Below are 17388 nucleotides of genomic sequence, written 5' to 3' on the forward strand. Positions count from 1 at the left end.
AAACGCTCAAATGCCATCAACTCATTCGAAGGATGGGGAAACACGACGGATCATCCATGCAGGACTTTTTTTTTTTTTTTTGCTTTTGCTTTTCTTTCCTTTCGTTCTGTAGTGGTTGGATTGTTTATTCACCGTCCACTGGGTTCATCCAACCACGCGCCATGTCAACCGCTTTGGTCCAGCGCTTGTACAGTCGCGCACTCTGGGCCTCGGAAACGTGCGGGGTAAAGGTTGTCCGGTTGGCACGGTCCATGTCCTTGAGTTCCGAGTAGTCCTTCCAGATGTCAATGGCGAATCCAGCCGCAATGGCGGCGCCAAGAGCCGTGGTTTCGTGCATCGAGGGACGTTGCACGGGCATTTGGATAAGGTCGGCTTGGGTCTGTCAGACCGTTGAGTTAGTTAATTTGATCGTAGATGCAATGTAAGGTAAATGGGACGTGCGACATACCTGCATACAGATATCCGAGTTACTCATACCACCGTCCACAGCCAGATCGGCCAACTTATGCCCACTGTCCTTTTCCATCGCATCGAGAATGGCCTTGGTCTGGTAGCAAGCGGCTTCCATTGTCGCGCGGGCAATATGACCACGCTGAGTGTGTTGTGTAATACCGACTGCGAAAGTTAGAAAAAACGTTTAAAAAAAAAAAAAAAAAAAAAAAAAAAGCGGAATAAAGAGGGAAACGTACAGATAGTTCCACGCGCATCATCAATCCAGTACGGGGCGAAGAGACCACTGAAGGCCGTGACAAAGATACAACCACCGCTGTCTGGAACGCTACCAGCCAGATCACTGACCTTGCGCGAATCACGGAAGAAACCCAAATTGTTCATCAGGAAGGAGACACCACTACCGGCGACGGCAACGCTACCCTCGAGGGCATAGACAGGTTTGCGTCCCTTGCCCATCTGAAAACCGACGGTGGCGAGCAGACCGTGGTTCGAGACGACGGGCTTGTCACCAACATTGTAGAGCATGAAACAACCGGTACCGTAGGTGTTCTTGGCCATACCGGGAGTAAAGGCACAGTGGCCAACCAGGGCAGAGGACTGGTCACCCAGACAGCTAGTGATGGGGACACCATCCAAGGGACCGGAGTGGACGCAGCCAAAGCCATCGCGGTCGGAGGAAGGAAGAATGTTGGGAAGGCGGATTTTGTTGCGATCGATGCCAAAGAAGTTAAGGAGGCGGTCATCATAGTCAAGGGTCTCAAGGTTCATGAACATAGTCCGAGAGGCATTGCTGACGTCAGTGACATGAACATTCCCCTCGGGGCCGCCGTTGAGGTTGTAGAGCAACCAGGTGTCTACGGTACCAAAGGCCAGACGACCCTCATCGTAGGCCTTTTTGACTTCGGGCAGGTTTTCCAGCATCCAGACTAATGTAACAGAGGAGGGGTAGGTGGAGAGGGGCAGTCCACAGAGCTTGACGAGATCATCAGCCCCGGGCCTTTCCTTGAGGTCGCGAACCAGGTTCTTTGTTCGGGTATCGGGCCAGGCAATGGCATTATGCAAGGGCTCACCGGTTTCCCAATCCCAGCATAGTGTGGTTTCCCGCTGACTGGTAATCCCGATGGCTTCGATGTCAGAGGCGGAGTGACCCAGGGCGAGGAAGGTATTCATGGCTTCTTCGATACAGGTGAAAACGGAGTCGACCATTTCGAGGGGATCCTGTTCGTGCCAGCTAGTGTCGTTAGTTTCATTTCTCTAGAATAATAACAGCAATGAAGAAGACCTACCCAGGGAGCTCATGGATCTGGTGAAATTCAACCTGGTACTTGGCCACGGGCACACCGGTACAATCGAAGATGATAAAACGAGAACTGGTGGTACCCTGGTCGATAGCACCGATGAAACGGTTTTTAAGATCATCGGGACGACGGTTTTCATCTTGAAGCAGCGAGCGATTGCCGTCGTAGGTCTGGTAGGCGTGGATATCGACTTGGGATTGGAGTTGCTGCTCTTCGAGAGCATTGTCGATTTCGGACATATCAAAGGGGTTTCTCATTGTGACGGTGTGTGTGTAGAGACCCGAATATTACAAAAAGAGAGTGAAATGAGGAGGAAGGGAGATAGAAAAGAGGCGGTGATCACAAGCAGTAGACGTGGTGGAAGGAGGAATTTACGGATGCGGGCAAAGGGCACCGTGGAGAGAAGCCGAGTAGAGGAATCGAGCGGATCAAGGAGTGGGAGATAATTGAGGGAAGAGGAGAGGAAGAAGAGAAAAAGAAGAAGAAGAGAAGAAGGGGAGAAGAAAAAAAAGAAGGGAAAAGACAAGATATGATGACACGAACCCAACTGCGAGTGCGTGTGTGTCCTTGTTGAGTGCCCAGTCAAATAATGGTCCCTCCAAACTGGGCCAGAGTGACGTACCAGTGACTGGAGATCGGAGGGTCGGGGGACAACAGGGCAGCAGTCCTAGTATCCTAGTATAGTGCGTGACGTGCAACTGTGAAGAAAGAACACAGATTTCTGGAATTATTTCGTGTCTTCGGTGAAATTCGTGGATCCTGGCAGTTTATCCTGGTACTGGTCCTGTACTGGTACTTCTGTGTACGGAGGATACTGGTGGTGATAGGAACTATGAGGTCACGGCGGCGGCGACAAGTAGAAAGGTACCAAGGGACAGATAGACGGATAGAAGAACAGACGGGGAGAAGGAGAGAAGAAAATTGAGAGAACAAGAAGAGAAAAGTGAAGAGACAGCGGGTTTAAGAGTAGCCTGTACTCCGTAGAGACACGTACATGAACATATACTACTATGTACAGATACAAGTGGGTGCGTGGGGGAATCATCGATTCTATCATTATCACTATTCCCACTACTGTCCTTGGCTCGTCTTTTTTTTTTTTTTTTTTTCTGGTCATCTGACCCGGTGACCTTCGTCAGCACCAGCCCCTTCCCCTTGCTTTTTATTTTACAGATTACCAGTACTATGTACAGAGTAAATGATAGATGCTATCTGTTATTTATATAGAATTGCTATCAAAATTGTAGAAATTTCTATGGAATGAAACCGAGTACAAGGACCTGTACGAGTATCGTACAGGGTATCGGGTATCCCTGAATAGTTGGCGGTGGCTCCGACTGCCCACATGACATCCATCATCTGGACCCATCCACGGTTTGGAGTCTGGGGACAGTACGGAGTACGGAGTAGTACAAGTATAGAGTGCTTATTCACGATTATAAGAGACAATTATCATATCATCTTATACCGATGCAATTGAGTACTCACTCGTAGAATAATAGAAATAATAGAAGCCCTGGTATAGAATAGAGTATGCACAGAACTCCCTGGAACATGTATGCAAGCCGATCAAGCACATGACTTCCCCGTTGGCCCTTACGGGACTGGTCCCTGGCCAGAATGCAATCCCAGGAGTTCGATCTAGACCCGGCTATTTTTCTTTTTTCCTTCTTTTTTTTCTGGTCATGAGCCCCCGATTTACGGAGATATTTTAGTGAATTGAGCTTAGTCCCGCGGGCTCGGGTCCAGTTGGCTTGTCACGGGATCATCTAGTTTTTACGTGTTTGTATTCACTTCCCGTTTTCGGTTCCCTTTATTTGTAGTGTCAGGTACTCCTCGGATCCGACTCAATTGCTGTAGGCATGTTCTTGGAAGTCAATCCTATCTTGGCGCATTGCTATACTATGTACTATACATTCATTCCCACTCCTACAGAGTACTCAACCTGCTTACTCCCTGTATCATAACCAGTGGTCATCTGACGACGTTGATCTGCAGGTGGAGCCGTGCTTATGTATCAAAATCTGTGTGCTTATTCCGGTTTTGTTCACTTGGGCAGAGGGATTTGGGTCAGATGATGGACTGTGGAGTCCCCATTTATTGGCACTGGTCGGAGAGGTCTTGGTCAGTGCTTCTCCGGAGGACGGGGGATTGTTCGGAGGATGAGGTTCGGGGTTGGGGTTGGGTTGGGAGAAGTGTTATCGAATGTTCCATTGAAGTTAGTGGTTATTTTGGCGTTATGCTTGTGCCTGGGCTATTATGCCTGTGCGAGTATACTGATCTGTGCACGTCTATTGTCTTGTCGTTGAATGGCCAATGATAAGGTACGATATATATATATATCTCCGTTATACTACATAATCCATATACTAGAGTGGCATCAACAAATGAAATTAGCGGCGGTCGATCGCATAATCTACAATTATCACACGCATATCTTTTAAACTACAAAATCCACTTCTCTCAATGCGGATGCACGCCCTTACTCTTCCTCCTCCTGGCCAAGCTCGGCCCGGCGACGGGCCTCAGCCTCCTCCTTCTCCTTCTTCTGCAGGAACAGAAGAGCGTTAATCTTGTCCTTGATGGTGTGCTCCGAGGTGATGGTGTTGACGATCTGCTCACGGCCAATCAGAGTGGCCACAATGCTGGCACCGACCACAAAGGTCAGCACGAACCGGTACATGCCGTACCACGAGGGAGCGTGGCCACGCGCCGCAGCACGGGCGTCGCTGTAGTACAGGAAGGTAAACGCAAGGAACTGGCTGATCAGTGCGTGCTCAACGGGGAGCAGCAGAGTCGGCCAGGCCACGGCAGGTGCCAGAACACCGGCCGCATAGCGCTTGTAGCCGATCTTGCCGCCGTAGCTGGCCCACTCGAGACCCCAGTGGATGGCTCCGAGGAAAGAAAGGATCTAATCATGGTTCCTGATGTCAATTCCTTGCTGTCCATAAAGTTTAAACCTTAATTTGTCTACTCACCACAGCACCGTAGCCGACCTGCACAGGCTCGAGCAAGTGCAGCAACAACTCAGCGGTGTCGCCGGAGAGGAGGAGACCGTCACCAGTAGTGGTGGCCCGGTTGATTTCGTACGAGAGGTAGACGGTCTGGAGAGAGGTAGCAAGGTAGGGGATCACACCAGCCAAGCCGAGGAACATAGCCTCCTTGGGAACGCCCTCAAGGCTGAAGGTGTCCTTGATGACTTTCTAAACACGATCCCACGTTAGCTTGCGTAGTCCAATGGGAGCTTCAAGGTAGCAAGCTAACGTACCGCGTCGGACTTCATACCAGCCATCATGTCGGGGTCATCCTCTTCCTATACATATTGATCAGCGATTCACCCGCACCAATGCGACAATAGCTTCACTAACGTTGCCGCTACCTGAAGCAGAAGAGGCGTGGCGGATAAGCGCAGTGGTCACAGGCTTGCGAGCAGCCAGCGCCATGGTGGGCGACGGCATCGGCCGAGCGGGATAACGCGCGGAGGATGTCAACTGCGCCTTGAACACATTGTTGGCGACAGCCGAGCGAGCCACCGAGATATTGGAGCTCGAGAGGGCCCTGAGGGCAGAGCGAGCAGCGGTCGTTCTGTAGAGCATGGCGGGATTTGCTTCTGCTAGTTTTTGAATGCCGAGTTAGAATCTCTGGAACGCTCGGAGAGGCATAAACAGCGGAAATAGAACCCGATCGACTTGGTAGAATATGGAGAAGGCACACAGGGGAGCATGGAAGATGTCTCTTACCCAGCAATTGACTCGAGTAGCGACTCGTAGGAGTGGAGATTTGGTGGTCGAGGTCAAACGAATCTTGAGATCATTGCCGTGATAACTTGCTGAGGTGCGGTCATCTGCTGGCTCGGGCATACTGCAAACACCAACTATGCAGCTGCTCACACGTGCTAGATCCAAGCCTCAGGCATTAACAGCACCGCATCAGGCAACAGAGCCAAGACCCTGAATCAGGGTTGGTACCCTACAAGCAAACGCTATTCCCATTTTGGACGAAACCCCAGGGGACCGACGTCACTTCCTGCCGCCCTCCCTCTTTCGGTGTCTCTCGTACCTCCTCTTTCCCTCCGATTATCTCGTCCGGTTGCTTTTGTTGGACAAACCTTAGGCAAGCCGCCAACAACAGCCTTTCGACTCTCAAATCATCCAATTGGAGGGTTGCCGGGAGACACATTACGCAATTGGGTAAGCCGCCTCAGTCTTGGTACCCAACCTCTTTCTGTTGCTTCCGTTTTGGTCTCGTTATCTATCAGATACCATTTTCGTCCTTCCCCGGTCATCTGTTTGACATCGTTATTTTTTTCTTATTTCAACCACCAGACATTTCAACTCGTTTATTTGGGTGCTGACAATCTGCATAGCTGACGTGTGGTCAATTTTCTGCATGGCTATTGTTTCCCCGACCTGCGAGTGTGTCTAGAGCTCGCGTGGCCCCGCGAGGTGAGTAACGTCCGCCTTTTCATCCCAACTTCATTTTCTCAACCTGATACTGACGACTGCTCTCATAGACAGACAGGCACCACCGCTCATCAAATAACCCCGCTTTTGTCGATAAACCTCCCTCGGACCTGGGTCACGGCCGCATCTCGACACCATGTTAGAGGGTTTAGTTGCCAATCTGCTCAACCGCTTCCTGGGCATCTATGTCAAGAACTTCGACGCTAAGCAGCTTAACATTGGTATCTGGTCTGGCGATGTCAAACTGCGGAATCTGGAACTACGCCGCGAGGCCCTCGATCAATTACACCTGCCTCTGAACGTCGTCGAAGGTCACCTGGGCGAACTCACACTGTCGATCCCCTGGTCGAATTTGAGAGGGAAACCGGTTAGAGTCGATATCGAAGACGTGTTTCTCCTCGCCGCCCCCAAGGAAGATGCCGACTACGATGCTGAGGAAGAGGAACGGAGGGCACATGCTCTCAAGATGGAGAAGATCGAGAGTGCGGAGATTATCAAAGAACGGAACTCTGAAGGAATGAGTCAGGAAGAACAGCGCCGGAACCAGAGCTTCACCCAGAGTATGATCACAGCTGTTGTCGACAACCTGCAGATCTCGATCAAGAACGTCCATTTCCGCTACGAAGACTCGGTTGCTTCCCCCGGTCACCCGTTTTCCGTCGGAATAACCCTAAAGGAACTCAGCGCGGTCAGCACGGACGCGGAATGGAACCCCACCTTCATCCAGTCGACATCTAGCACCACCCATAAGCTAGCTGTCTTGGGTGCCTTGTCAGTCTACTGGAACACTGACTCAGAGCTCCTAGGCACTGGCCGAGGCTCTGATGTCGGCGCTGAAGCGCAGGGATCGAGTCATGCGGAGCTGATGCAAAAGCTCAAGGATGCCATTGACAATGACGAGGCCAACCAATTCATGCTTCGTCCGGTCAGCGGACGCGCTGGGTTGGAATTGGACAAATCTGGAAAACACGACAGACCCGCAATCAAGACCCGACTTCTATTCGATGAGCTTGGTTTCGTCTTGGACGATCACCAGTACCGAGATGCACTGATGCTTGTGGACCTCTTCCATTACTACATTCGCCACCAAGAATACAAGAAGTACCAGCCCAAGTGCCGTCCAAAGGAGGACCCTCGAGCCTGGCTGAAATTTGCTGGCAATGCTGTGCTAAGCAAGATTCACGAGCGAAATCGGAGATGGTCTTGGGACTACATAAAAGAACGGAGGGACGACAGAATATCCTATATTCAGGTGTTCAAGAAGAAAAAGCGCGATGAACCTCTATCTCTAGATGAATCCACAGAGTTAGATCGTCTGGAATCGAAGTACAGCTACGAAGACCTTCGGTTCTGGCGATCATTGGCAAGAAACCAACTGCGAAAGGAGAACGTTGGTGTCAAGAAGCCTGCTCAACAGCAAACGTGGGGTGAGTGGTTCTGGGGTACGAAGCAAGAGGAATCAGAGGATGCCTCCATGACAGAGGAGCAGCGACAGGAGCTTTACAACGCCATCGACTGGGACGAGAAAAAAGCCATTGCCGAGAGCGTGGACGTGCCAAGGGAATGGGTCAAGTTCCAAGTCCATTCGGGCCTGAGGGCAGGAAGTTTCACGTTGAAACGTGACCCTCATGGAAAGGCAAATGAAATTATGAAGTTGGTGTTTGATGAATTCCGGGCCAACGCTCTACAACGTCCTGACTCGTTCTTCGTGGATGTCGGACTGGGAGGCCTGAGGGTATATGACGGAACAACCGAAGGCAGTCTTTACCCCCAGATTGTCAAGGTCAAAGACTCCGTCCCAGAATCGAACAGTGGACCGCGTATCACCGATAACGATGAACTGGCCTCTGAGGAGAGCGCAGATGGCACTGAAGACGAAGAAAGCCTGTTCCGCTTCCAGCTTGAGAAGAACCCTCTTGAGAGCGACGCCGATTCCATAGTGAAGGTCAAGCTAAGGAGTATAGAGGTCATCTATAACCCCACATTTCTTGTTGAGGTTGTCAAATTCTTCGAACCCCCCGAACGTCACATGGAATCGATTGGAGCTATTTTGGACAGCGCAGGAGCCACAGTGCAAGAAATCCGGCAGCAAACTCGAGCTGGACTTGAGTTTGCTTTGGAGGAGCATAAGAAGGTTGACGTCCATTTTGATATCAACGCACCTCTGATTATTGTCCCGGAAAGCATCACCCAGGAGAGTTCTCTTTGCTTGATCCTCGATGCCGGTCATATCAGTGTCAACAGCGAGCTGGTAGATCGGGAAACAATGCGAGATCTCCAAGCCAAACAGAAGCGTCAATATGATGAGGGAGACTACAAAGAGCTCGAACATTTGCTATACGACAGGTTCTTGCTCAAGCTCGATTCGACTCAGGTCTTGATTGGCCCTGGCATCGACGCTACGAAGTCGCAGCTCGATTCCGGCGACACTTCCATGAACCTGCACATCATTGATCGGATAAACGTTGATTTCGTTATCGAACTGTGTATCGTGCCCAAGGTCACCGAACTGACCAGAACTCGAATTTCTGGACACCTTCCGGAATTGCACGCATCTATCTCTGACGCCAAGTACAAGAGCCTGATGAAACTGATTGATATTGCCATCCCACGCTTCGACGAGGACGAACAAAGTGATGCGTCCAAGCAAAAGAAAAAGGAGGAGAAACCTTTGTCTGGCAACCGAGCACGATCGTCCTCTCTCCAAGCATCCAACCGGCAGCTGCCGGTTGTAGACGAGGATTCTGATGCCGAGTCCAAAGAGGAGAAGAAGCCCAGTAAGGGCTTGGACAGGCCTTCCAACATCCATCGCCGTGACTTTGAATTGAAGTTCACCGTTGGTCGTCTTCGTGGCTCCATGTTCCGATCAGATGCACACGACTCACAACGTGACCGTCTTCTAATCGAACTGGTCGCTGAAGGGTTTGAATTGGACTTCTACATGCGTCCGTATGATATGGTTGCGGAAGTAATTCTGAAGTCCCTTAGTGTCGATGACCACATCGAACAAAACGTTCCAGAGTTCAAAAGGATCATCTCCTCCAAGGGCTTCAATGCAGATGAGGACAAAGATCTCTTCCAGTTGAAATTTGTCCGTGTCAAGCCGGAATCCCCCGAATTTGAATCAACGTACGAAGGCGTAGCGATGAACCTGGACATGTCCGTCTCCACTATAAACCTCGTGGTCACTAGGAGAACGCTCCTGACTCTTCTTGACTTTGTCCTGCTCACTTTTACAAATCCCGAACAACCCAGTAATCAAGATACGCAGAAGGACCGAGCGGTACAAAGTGATGCCGAAGTCGCTCAGAAGCGACAACAAGCTGGGAAGATTCGCATCAAGGCAGACTTGAAGAGTGTCGCTCTTATCCTCAACAACGATGGTGTCAGGCTTGCTACTTTGAGTCTGAATACTGCTGATGTTGGAGTCTTCCTCGTGGGCCGTGCGATGCTCATCCAGTCCCGCATTGGAAGCTTGACCCTGGTAGATGATATGAACACAGGAGCCCCGGAGGATTCTGACATCCGGAGGCTTTTGACTATCGAGGGCGAAAACTTTGCGGATTTCAAATACGAGACTTTCGACCCCGAGGGTGCGGACTACCCTGGTTATGATTCGGAAGTATTCCTGCGGTCTGGTTCGATCAAGATCAATTTCCTGGAGGATCCATACCGCAAGATCATCAACTTTTTGGTCAAGTTTGGCAAGATGCAGGCTATCTTTAATGCCGCTCGTCAGGCTGCGGCCAACCAAGCCAACCAAATGCAGCAGAATGCCTCGCGTATGAGATTCGACGTCGTGGTGAAGACTCCGATTGTGGTCTTCCCAAGAGCCATGGTGAAAGAGAACCGTCCGCAGGATACGATCACTGCGCATCTTGGAGAAATCTACGCCAAGAACACCTTTATTCCTCTAGATGACGAAAAGGAAGATAGCCCTGCTGTCAACGTGATCTCCAGTGGCATCCGCAATATCCGCCTGACTTCCAAATTCAACTTCGACGACGGAGCAGTGGAAGAGCTTGAGATGATCCAGAAGGTGAATCTCGACTTTAGCATATGCTATCTCGAGCATCAGCCGGACAACCCCCGCCCGGATATGGAAATTGAGGGTACTATGTCTCCCATCAATCTGCGCATCTCGCAAAATCAGTTCAAATTCCTGATGGAACTTTCGAAAACGGTCCCTGCTGCCTTCGCGACGGACGTCGAACAGCAAGAGCTTGAGGCGATGGAGGCTCTTCCTTCGTCGGTGAAGAAGGAAGAGACTTCAAAGGCTTTGCAGAACGTCAAGAGTTCTGAAGATACGGGAAAGCAGAGCGAGCCCAGCTCGGAAACATGGGTGCGACTCGACATGGTCTTCAAGGTGGACAGTGTTGGCTTGGAACTCATCCTTGGGAAGGACGACGAGCCGATCGGGAGCTTAGAGGATTCCAGCTTGTCGAAATTCGCTCTTAATGATACTCGAGTTCAGCTACGGATGCTGAATGATGGATCATTGGAATCCGAACTCCTGATTCACTCCCTTTCGATTCGCGATAACCGCAACAACGACTCGAACAAGTTCAGGAAGATCATGTCATTGATCAACAATGACGTCCAACAGCAATTCATGGCGAGCCTCTCCATGTCTCCAGGGCCGGACAAGCATGTCATCGCAATGTTGACGATCGATAGCCCTCGTATAATTCTTGCTCTCGACTATCTTTTTGCGCTGCAGTCCTTCGCCAATTCAGCATTTGCGACTGAACAGCCTGTTGTGGAAGAGGATGGTGAAGAGTCCCCAGACGAGTCAACTCCCCGATCCAGCGTCGGTGACAGCGCATACAACGACAGATCCGCCATTGTGTCATCGAGTGGAAACAACAATCCACCAGCCCCGGCCGGGCAGACGACCGTCTCGTTCAGAGTGAACCTCGTTGATGCTCAGGTGATCATGCTTGCAAACCCTGCCATCAACCATACCGAAGCTATTGTCCTCGGCACAAAGCAAGTGCTCTTTTCGCACCAGAACGTCTCTACATTGCAAATCACCAAGGTTGGGATGTTCCTCTGCCGTATGGACAAGTTTGAAACGAGCAGGCTTCGGATTCTGGACGATTTCACACTTGAGTTGTCTATGGATAGTCGTGCTCAGGAGCGAGGCTCGTCTCTTACTTCCATTGATGTCCACCTTGAGCCCTTGGTTCTCCGTCTCTCGCTCCGTGATATTCTGATGGCCACTCAGATTGTGAACAAGGCTTCTGAGATGACCGCCAAACCTTCGCAGGAGGTTGAAGGCAACCAAACGAAGAAGATCTTGGACAGCAAAGGCGGCAGGCCAAGAAGGAGATCGGCTGGCAAGTCAGCTTCTACCGCTACCACCAGGACACGGCGAGAGGGCAGTGAACCCGGTTACTCGTCGTCAGATCGCAGAATTGTCCCGCAACGCTCCGCTATTCTGAAGCGAGAAGAGTTGAAGGCGCAGATTGATGGTGTTAGAGTCATTCTTATTGGTGACTTGCACGATCTGCCGTTGCTCGACTGGAGTGTCAAGAAGTTCTCTATTGACATTCGTGACTGGTCATCCGCGTTGAATGCCGACACAAGCTTCGACACCTTTGTTAACATCTACAATTTCTCCAAGTCGGCATGGGAGCCTCTCTTTGAGCCATGGCAGTTGGGCTTCCACATGGCGAGAGAAGTAGAGCCCGAAGTTCTCTCCCTCGACGTTTACTCTCACAAGACGATGGAACTTACCATTACTTCTGCTACAATCGCTTTGGCGTCCAAGTCGTTCCAGATGCTTAACACTGATGAGGATGTTCTGTCGAAACCGAGAGGAGCTGACGCACCGTACCGAATCCGCAACTACACTGGTTTCGATCTCCGCGTTTGGGCTGATGTCAGCGCTGACGAAGATGGACCAGCGGCTAAGCTTGTCGATGGCGAGGAATACCCTTGGCGATTCGAAGACTCGACCGCGGTTCGTGAGACCTTGGCTCCTGAAGGTCATGCCGGTCTTGTGGGCGTCAAGCTCGAGGGCAGTGGCTTCGAGAGCGTGGGTCGCATCCCTGTCGTGCGTGAAGGCGAAATTCTGTACAGCTTGAAGCCCAAGAAAGATAATATCCTCCATAGACTTCTCGTTGAAGTCAAACTGGGTGCCGACAATGTCAAGTACATCACTTTCCGCTCGCCGCTTCTTATAGAGAACAACACGCAGATCCCTGTCGAGTTGGGCATCTACAACCCGAACGACGGCCACCTGCTAAAGATCGAGAAGATTCTTCCTGGAGACGCTCGCCCTGCGCCTGTTGGAGCAGCATATATGCATTCCGTCGTGGTTCGTCCCGACCAAGGTTTCGGATATGACTGGTCAAATGAGCAGCTGTACTGGAAGGATCTCTTGAAACGGCCGACGCGGACAATCAAGTGTCTCAGCGAAAATGGACAACAGTCTCCTCCATTCTATTTCCAGATGCACGCCGCTTTCGATTCGAAGGACTCTTTGACAAGCGCCTATCCTTACATGCGGGTTAGGATCTTTGCTCCCATTGAGATCCAGAACTTGCTCCCATACGACTTCAAGTATCGCATCTATGACAAGGACACCAAGAAAGACTGGACGAACTTTTTGCGCAAGGGTGGCGTTAGCCCAGTCCATGTTGTCGAGCTTTCCCATCTGCTGCTGCTCAGCATTGACCTCCAGGACACTGTCTTCAAGCAAAGTGAATTCGCCATTATTAACGGAAATGCCCAGGACTTCCGGAGAGAGCACACGCTACCACTGAAAGACGACCGAGGCATCCAGCTGATGTTGAAACTTCACTACTTCAACGTGCCGGATAGCGGAGGTGCCTTCAAGGTTTCGATCTACAGTCCATACCTGATCCTGAACAAGACTGGTCTTCCCATGGAGATCCAGAGCAAGGCGTTCATGCAGTCAGCACGGTCAGCAGCTGGACAGGGCTTGAGGGCTGACGCGAGACATGGCGGCCGTACGCTTCCGTACATGTACTCTTACCCGACTGATGACCAGAAGAACCGGTCGATGATCAAGATCGGCGAATCCGCCTGGTGCAAGCCCCAAAGTTTCGAAGCTATTGGAAGCACTTTCGAAGTGATGTTACCGGACCGGGCTGGTCGCTCAGAGTTCCACTCGGGTGTGTCTGTCGCTGAAGGCGAAGGCAAATACAAGATGACCAAGGTCGTCACCATTTCACCTCGTTTCATCATGAAAAACAAGCTAAGCGAGGACATTATGGTTCGTGAGCCTGGCTCGCCCAACGTTTTGACCATACAGAGTGGCGAGCTTCTCCCTCTTCACTTCCTGCGCCAGGTTGCGGAGAAACAGCTTTGTCTGTGCTTCCCTGGCGTGAACAACCAGTGGTCGTCGCCGTTTAACATCGCGGATGTCGGAACTGTACATGTGAAATTGGCCAAGGAGAACCAGCGACAGAGATTAATCAAGGTTGATATCATCCTGGAGGGTGCCACGCTCTTCTTGCACTTCAACATTGAGACTCGCAACTGGCCGTTCTCTATGCGGAATGAGAGTGATTTGGAATTCATCTTCTACCAAGCCGTATGACCTCACCCACTGTCTATGATTTCTATAATATATGCTGACTGGTATTTCTTTACAGAATCCAAATGTTGAAGATGACGAGGATGACCGGACAAGTGGTTGGCGGCCGATCCGGTATCGCCTCCCGCCTCGGAGCATTATGCCTTATGCTTGGGACTACCCGGCCACGAAGAACAAGTCCCTTGTGGTGACAAGTAACGGCAAGGAACGGCACATCAAGCTCGCCGAAATCGGAAACTTGATCCCCATGAGGATACCCCCAACGCAACACGGCGAACCCCAGAGGATCATCGACATCAACATTGTTGCCAACGGCCCGACGCAGACGCTTGTTTTGTCGAACTTCAAGCAGTCGAAGAGTATGTACAGGCAGCAGAGGGGACAGTCCTCTCAAGCGAGCTTGAGCGCTGGTTTCGAGGTCAAGGAGTTAAACTCGGATGTCAACTTCAAGGCTCAGCTTCGCCTTGGCGGTATTGGTATCTCTTTGGTCAACCAGAATCTGAAGGAGCTCCTCTACCTCACCTTCCGCGAGATCGACATCAAGTACAGAGAGTCGAGGGTGTACCAGACGCTGAACACTACGATCAAGTGGATTCAGATCGACAACCAACTTTATGGAGGTATCTTCCCCATTCTGCTGTATCCCAGTGTTGTTCCCAAGACTGGAAAGGAGATGGAAGCCCACCCGATCTTCCACGCCATGGTTACGCGCGTGAAGGATGACTCTTATGGTGTTCTGTACATTAAGTATGCCACGGTGCTCCTGCAGCAAATGACGCTTGAACTTGACGAGGACTTTGTTCTGGCTCTGCTTGACTTCATCAAGGTGCCGGGTGCTTCCTGGTCCGAAGAACAAGAAGGAGCGCTTTGCGACGAAGATCTCCGAATTCCGGAACCGCGGCATGAAGGTGCTGAACAGGATGTGTACTTCGAGCTTCTGCACCTGCAGCCCATGCAACTGGATATCTCGTTTATGCGTACTGAGCGCGTGAACGTCGAAGATACGATGCAGCCATCCAACCCGTTGATGTTCTTTGTCAACGTCATGACCATGTCTATTGGTAACATCAATGACGCTCCTGTTCGACTGAACGCTTTGATGCTGGAGAATGCCCGTGTTTCTTTTGGTGTCCTTGCCAGCAATATCCAGAGGCACTACGCCCAGGAGTTCCTTCGTCAAGTTCATATTGTTCTTGGGTCTGCAGATTTCCTCGGAAACCCCGTTGGTCTGTTCAACAACGTCAGCTCTGGTGTTGCTGCTATCTTCTACGAGCCATACCAGGGTCTCGTCATGACGGACAGGCCTCAGGAACTGGGTTACGGAATTGCCAAGGGAGCCACGAGCTTTGTCAAGAAATCCGTTTTTGGTTTCTCCGATAGTATGGCCAAGTTCACTGGAAGTATGTCCAAGGGTCTTGCGGCTGCCACTTTGGACAAGGAATTCCAAGACCAGCGTCGGATGTCGAAATCTCGAAATCGCCCGAAGCATGCGCTGTACGGTATCACTGCTGGTGGAAATGCGTTTGCCAACAGTTTGGCGAGTGGTATCGGAGGACTTGCGCGTCATCCGCTCCAAGGTGCTGAGAAGGAAGGACTGCAGGGATTCTTCAAGGGTGTTGGAAAGGGTGTGCTTGGTTTGGCTACTAAGCCTGCCATTGGTGCTTTTGATCTTGCCTCAAGTATGTGACATCAACAAATACGCGGGAAGTACCTTGAATGCTAACTATGTGATAGACCTTGCTGAGGGTGTTCGGAACACAACTACCGTGTTTGACGCGGAAGGTCTGGACCGTGTTCGTCTGACCCGTTTCATCGGAACAGAGGGCATTGTACGACCATACTCTCAGCGCGAAGCACTGGGTCAGTTCTGGCTCAAGACCACCGATGACGGCAAATATTTCAACCAGGACTACATCGCGCATCTGGAGCTTCCGGGTAGAGATATACTGGTCATGTTGACCTATGACCGGATCATGCTCGTCCGCACCAAGCGACTCCGGAGCGAATGGGATATTCGATTGACGGACATTCAAACAATCTCGAAGGAGCGGACTGGAATGAGTATCACACTTAAGGGAGGTGCCAATGGCCCGTTCATTCCGGTGCAGGATGAGAGTTCGAGGAATTGGTTGTATAGGCAGATTGGAATTGGTGAGTTTTGATTGCCATTATAGTTCTTAGGATTCGAAGCTAATGCTCTCGCAGCGGTGAATGCGTTCAATGAACGATACAACACGAGGGGTTGAGCTGTATACAATGCTCTCATCTTCCTTTAATGATGTTACGCTGAAAAATGAAGGACAAGTCATGATTCGGGGGGTATAGCACTGAAGTTGATGAAAAGCAAACATAAAAAAGAAGGCATTGGTTTATGGCTTGTCGAGCATACGACCAAACGATTCGAGTACATAGATGGAGCAGCTTTATGTTATTGAGCTTTGTTGTTTGTTTGTACATAATACTGCATTCGTTCTAATCACTACCATCATTGCTGCGATGCTTTCTCTCATGTATCTTCTTGTACTTGAGGTTCGTGAACGTATATTCAAGCAGCCATGATACTTTTGCTGCCCACTGCCTCGAAACGGGGTTGTTCCTGCGAGTATATATCTTAATGGCCAAGTGTGACATGTCTCTATCAACGGCGAATCTCTGCTGCCGCAAATTATTAACAGTAGTTGGCGGTGCGAGTATTATTTAGGCCCTCGAGTCTGGCTTCGCCGTTCATAATACTTCAGGTCTATTCCAGGTCAGATCGTCTTGTAAATGTTGCTTGATGATGAGAACCAGAAATAACGAGTCTCGCTGAGATTAATCCCGACAGGCCATAAATGCCAAACACATGAGGACCACCCGGTTTGGCTCTTTGTTTGCTTTAGCCTGACCGATTCCAATCAGATTGGCCAGCTAGGTGAGAACGTCGAAGGCGGATCGACAGTTCTCTTGGTTGTGTGAGACTCCTGGAGATCGATCTTTGTCTGCGTTTGTTCTTTCTGGTGGGTCTGTCAATAATGCATCCTGGTTGACTAGTTATCACATCATTTTTGATGTACAATAGCAGCGCAGATTTGAAAGACCATCCCAAGCATGATTACTATGACACGCAGAGGATCGAATATCGTCAAACGCGCCACTGACGCACCAACAATTGTTGGACGGAATAATGAATGTGAATGCTCTAGGATATTGAGCCTTCAGGGAAACAGTAACCTCTTCCACGTTCGTGGCATTTGTGATATTTGTGGAACATGTTCCTTAAGAAACTTTCCCGTAGTGTATGCAGTCTTCTGGAAGAAACTGTATGAGCCGATAAACATGCATGAGTCACAGACGCTTTTGATAGGGGTGGTTGTCTCCAAGGAACAGCCCCGAAACGGCTCGTACCATACGCAAAGTGAGATCTGGAGTGCGTCGAGGAGTGCGATGACATCCGCGTTACTGGTGCAGTTGTCATTGTGCTCATGGCCGTGGTGGTGAAGGAAGCTGTCTTCCATCAATCACCGGGATGGAAAAGGAATGGGCTGCTGGAAAGAGCCTTTAGCATCGAAAATTTCATTGACGACTTCGTACAACAAACAAAGGCATCTGTACTTTTTTTTTTAGCGGT

At 50.4% G+C, this 17388-nt stretch overlaps 3 protein-coding genes across 3 annotated transcripts; 1 reads left to right on the forward strand and 2 right to left on the reverse strand.

The window, feature by feature from the left end:
• Positions 1-9: 9 nt before the first annotated feature.
• On the reverse strand, positions 10-2298 carry ASPGLDRAFT_1063549 (glycerol kinase). The gene is made up of 4 exons (XM_022539508.1): positions 1740-2298; positions 690-1684; positions 449-615; positions 10-379 (listed from the first exon to the last, which is right to left on the reverse strand). The coding sequence occupies exons 1-4, from the start codon at positions 2006-2008 to the stop codon at positions 125-127; spliced, it is 1686 nt and encodes a 561-aa protein (XP_022395837.1). The 5' UTR covers positions 2009-2298; the 3' UTR covers positions 10-124.
• Positions 2299-4067: 1769 nt separating this feature from the next.
• On the reverse strand, positions 4068-5567 carry ASPGLDRAFT_181322 (DUF3429 domain-containing protein). Its single transcript, XM_022542992.1, has 5 exons — positions 5492-5567; positions 5120-5364; positions 5020-5064; positions 4730-4954; positions 4068-4662 (listed from the first exon to the last, which is right to left on the reverse strand). The coding sequence occupies exons 2-5, from the start codon at positions 5345-5347 to the stop codon at positions 4234-4236; spliced, it is 927 nt and encodes a 308-aa protein (XP_022395838.1). The 5' UTR covers positions 5348-5364; positions 5492-5567; the 3' UTR covers positions 4068-4233.
• Positions 5568-6350: 783 nt separating this feature from the next.
• ASPGLDRAFT_40145 (membrane morphogenesis protein VPS13) lies at positions 6351-16027 on the forward strand (the record flags this gene model as incomplete). Its single annotated transcript, XM_022545182.1, has 4 exons — positions 6351-13778; positions 13840-15460; positions 15516-15932; positions 15987-16027. 4 exons carry the CDS (start codon positions 6351-6353, stop codon positions 16025-16027), a joined length of 9507 nt encoding a protein of 3168 aa, XP_022395839.1.
• Positions 16028-17388: the final 1361 nt, after the last annotated feature.

This window comes from Aspergillus glaucus (genome assembly GCF_001890805.1).
Source record: "Aspergillus glaucus CBS 516.65 unplaced genomic scaffold ASPGLscaffold_34, whole genome shotgun sequence".
NCBI classification, from domain to species: Eukaryota; Fungi; Ascomycota; class Eurotiomycetes; order Eurotiales; family Aspergillaceae; genus Aspergillus; species Aspergillus glaucus.

What these genes read in the sequence shown, in the direction of transcription:
- ASPGLDRAFT_181322 (XM_022542992.1), bottom strand. Translation starts at nt 5,347, where the DNA reads ATGCTCTACAGAACGACCGCTGCTCGCTCTGCCCTCAGGGCCCTCTCG. An exon ending in CTGCTTCAGGTAGCGGCAAC is followed by an intron (nt 5,065 to 5,119) that starts GTTAGTGAAGCT and finishes CAATATGTATAG; the next exon opens with GAAGAGGATGACCCCGACAT. An exon ending in AGGTCGGCTACGGTGCTGTG is followed by an intron (nt 4,663 to 4,729) that starts GTGAGTAGACAA and finishes AACCATGATTAG; the next exon opens with ATCCTTTCTTTCCTCGGAGC.
- ASPGLDRAFT_1063549 (XM_022539508.1), bottom strand. Translation starts at nt 2,008, where the DNA reads ATGAGAAACCCCTTTGATATGTCCGAAATCGACAATGCTCTCGAAGAG. An exon ending in CAGATCCATGAGCTCCCTGG is followed by an intron (nt 1,685 to 1,739) that starts GTAGGTCTTCTT and finishes TAACGACACTAG; the next exon opens with CTGGCACGAACAGGATCCCC. An exon ending in ACTCGGATATCTGTATGCAG is followed by an intron (nt 380 to 448) that starts GTATGTCGCACG and finishes ACGGTCTGACAG; the next exon opens with ACCCAAGCCGACCTTATCCA.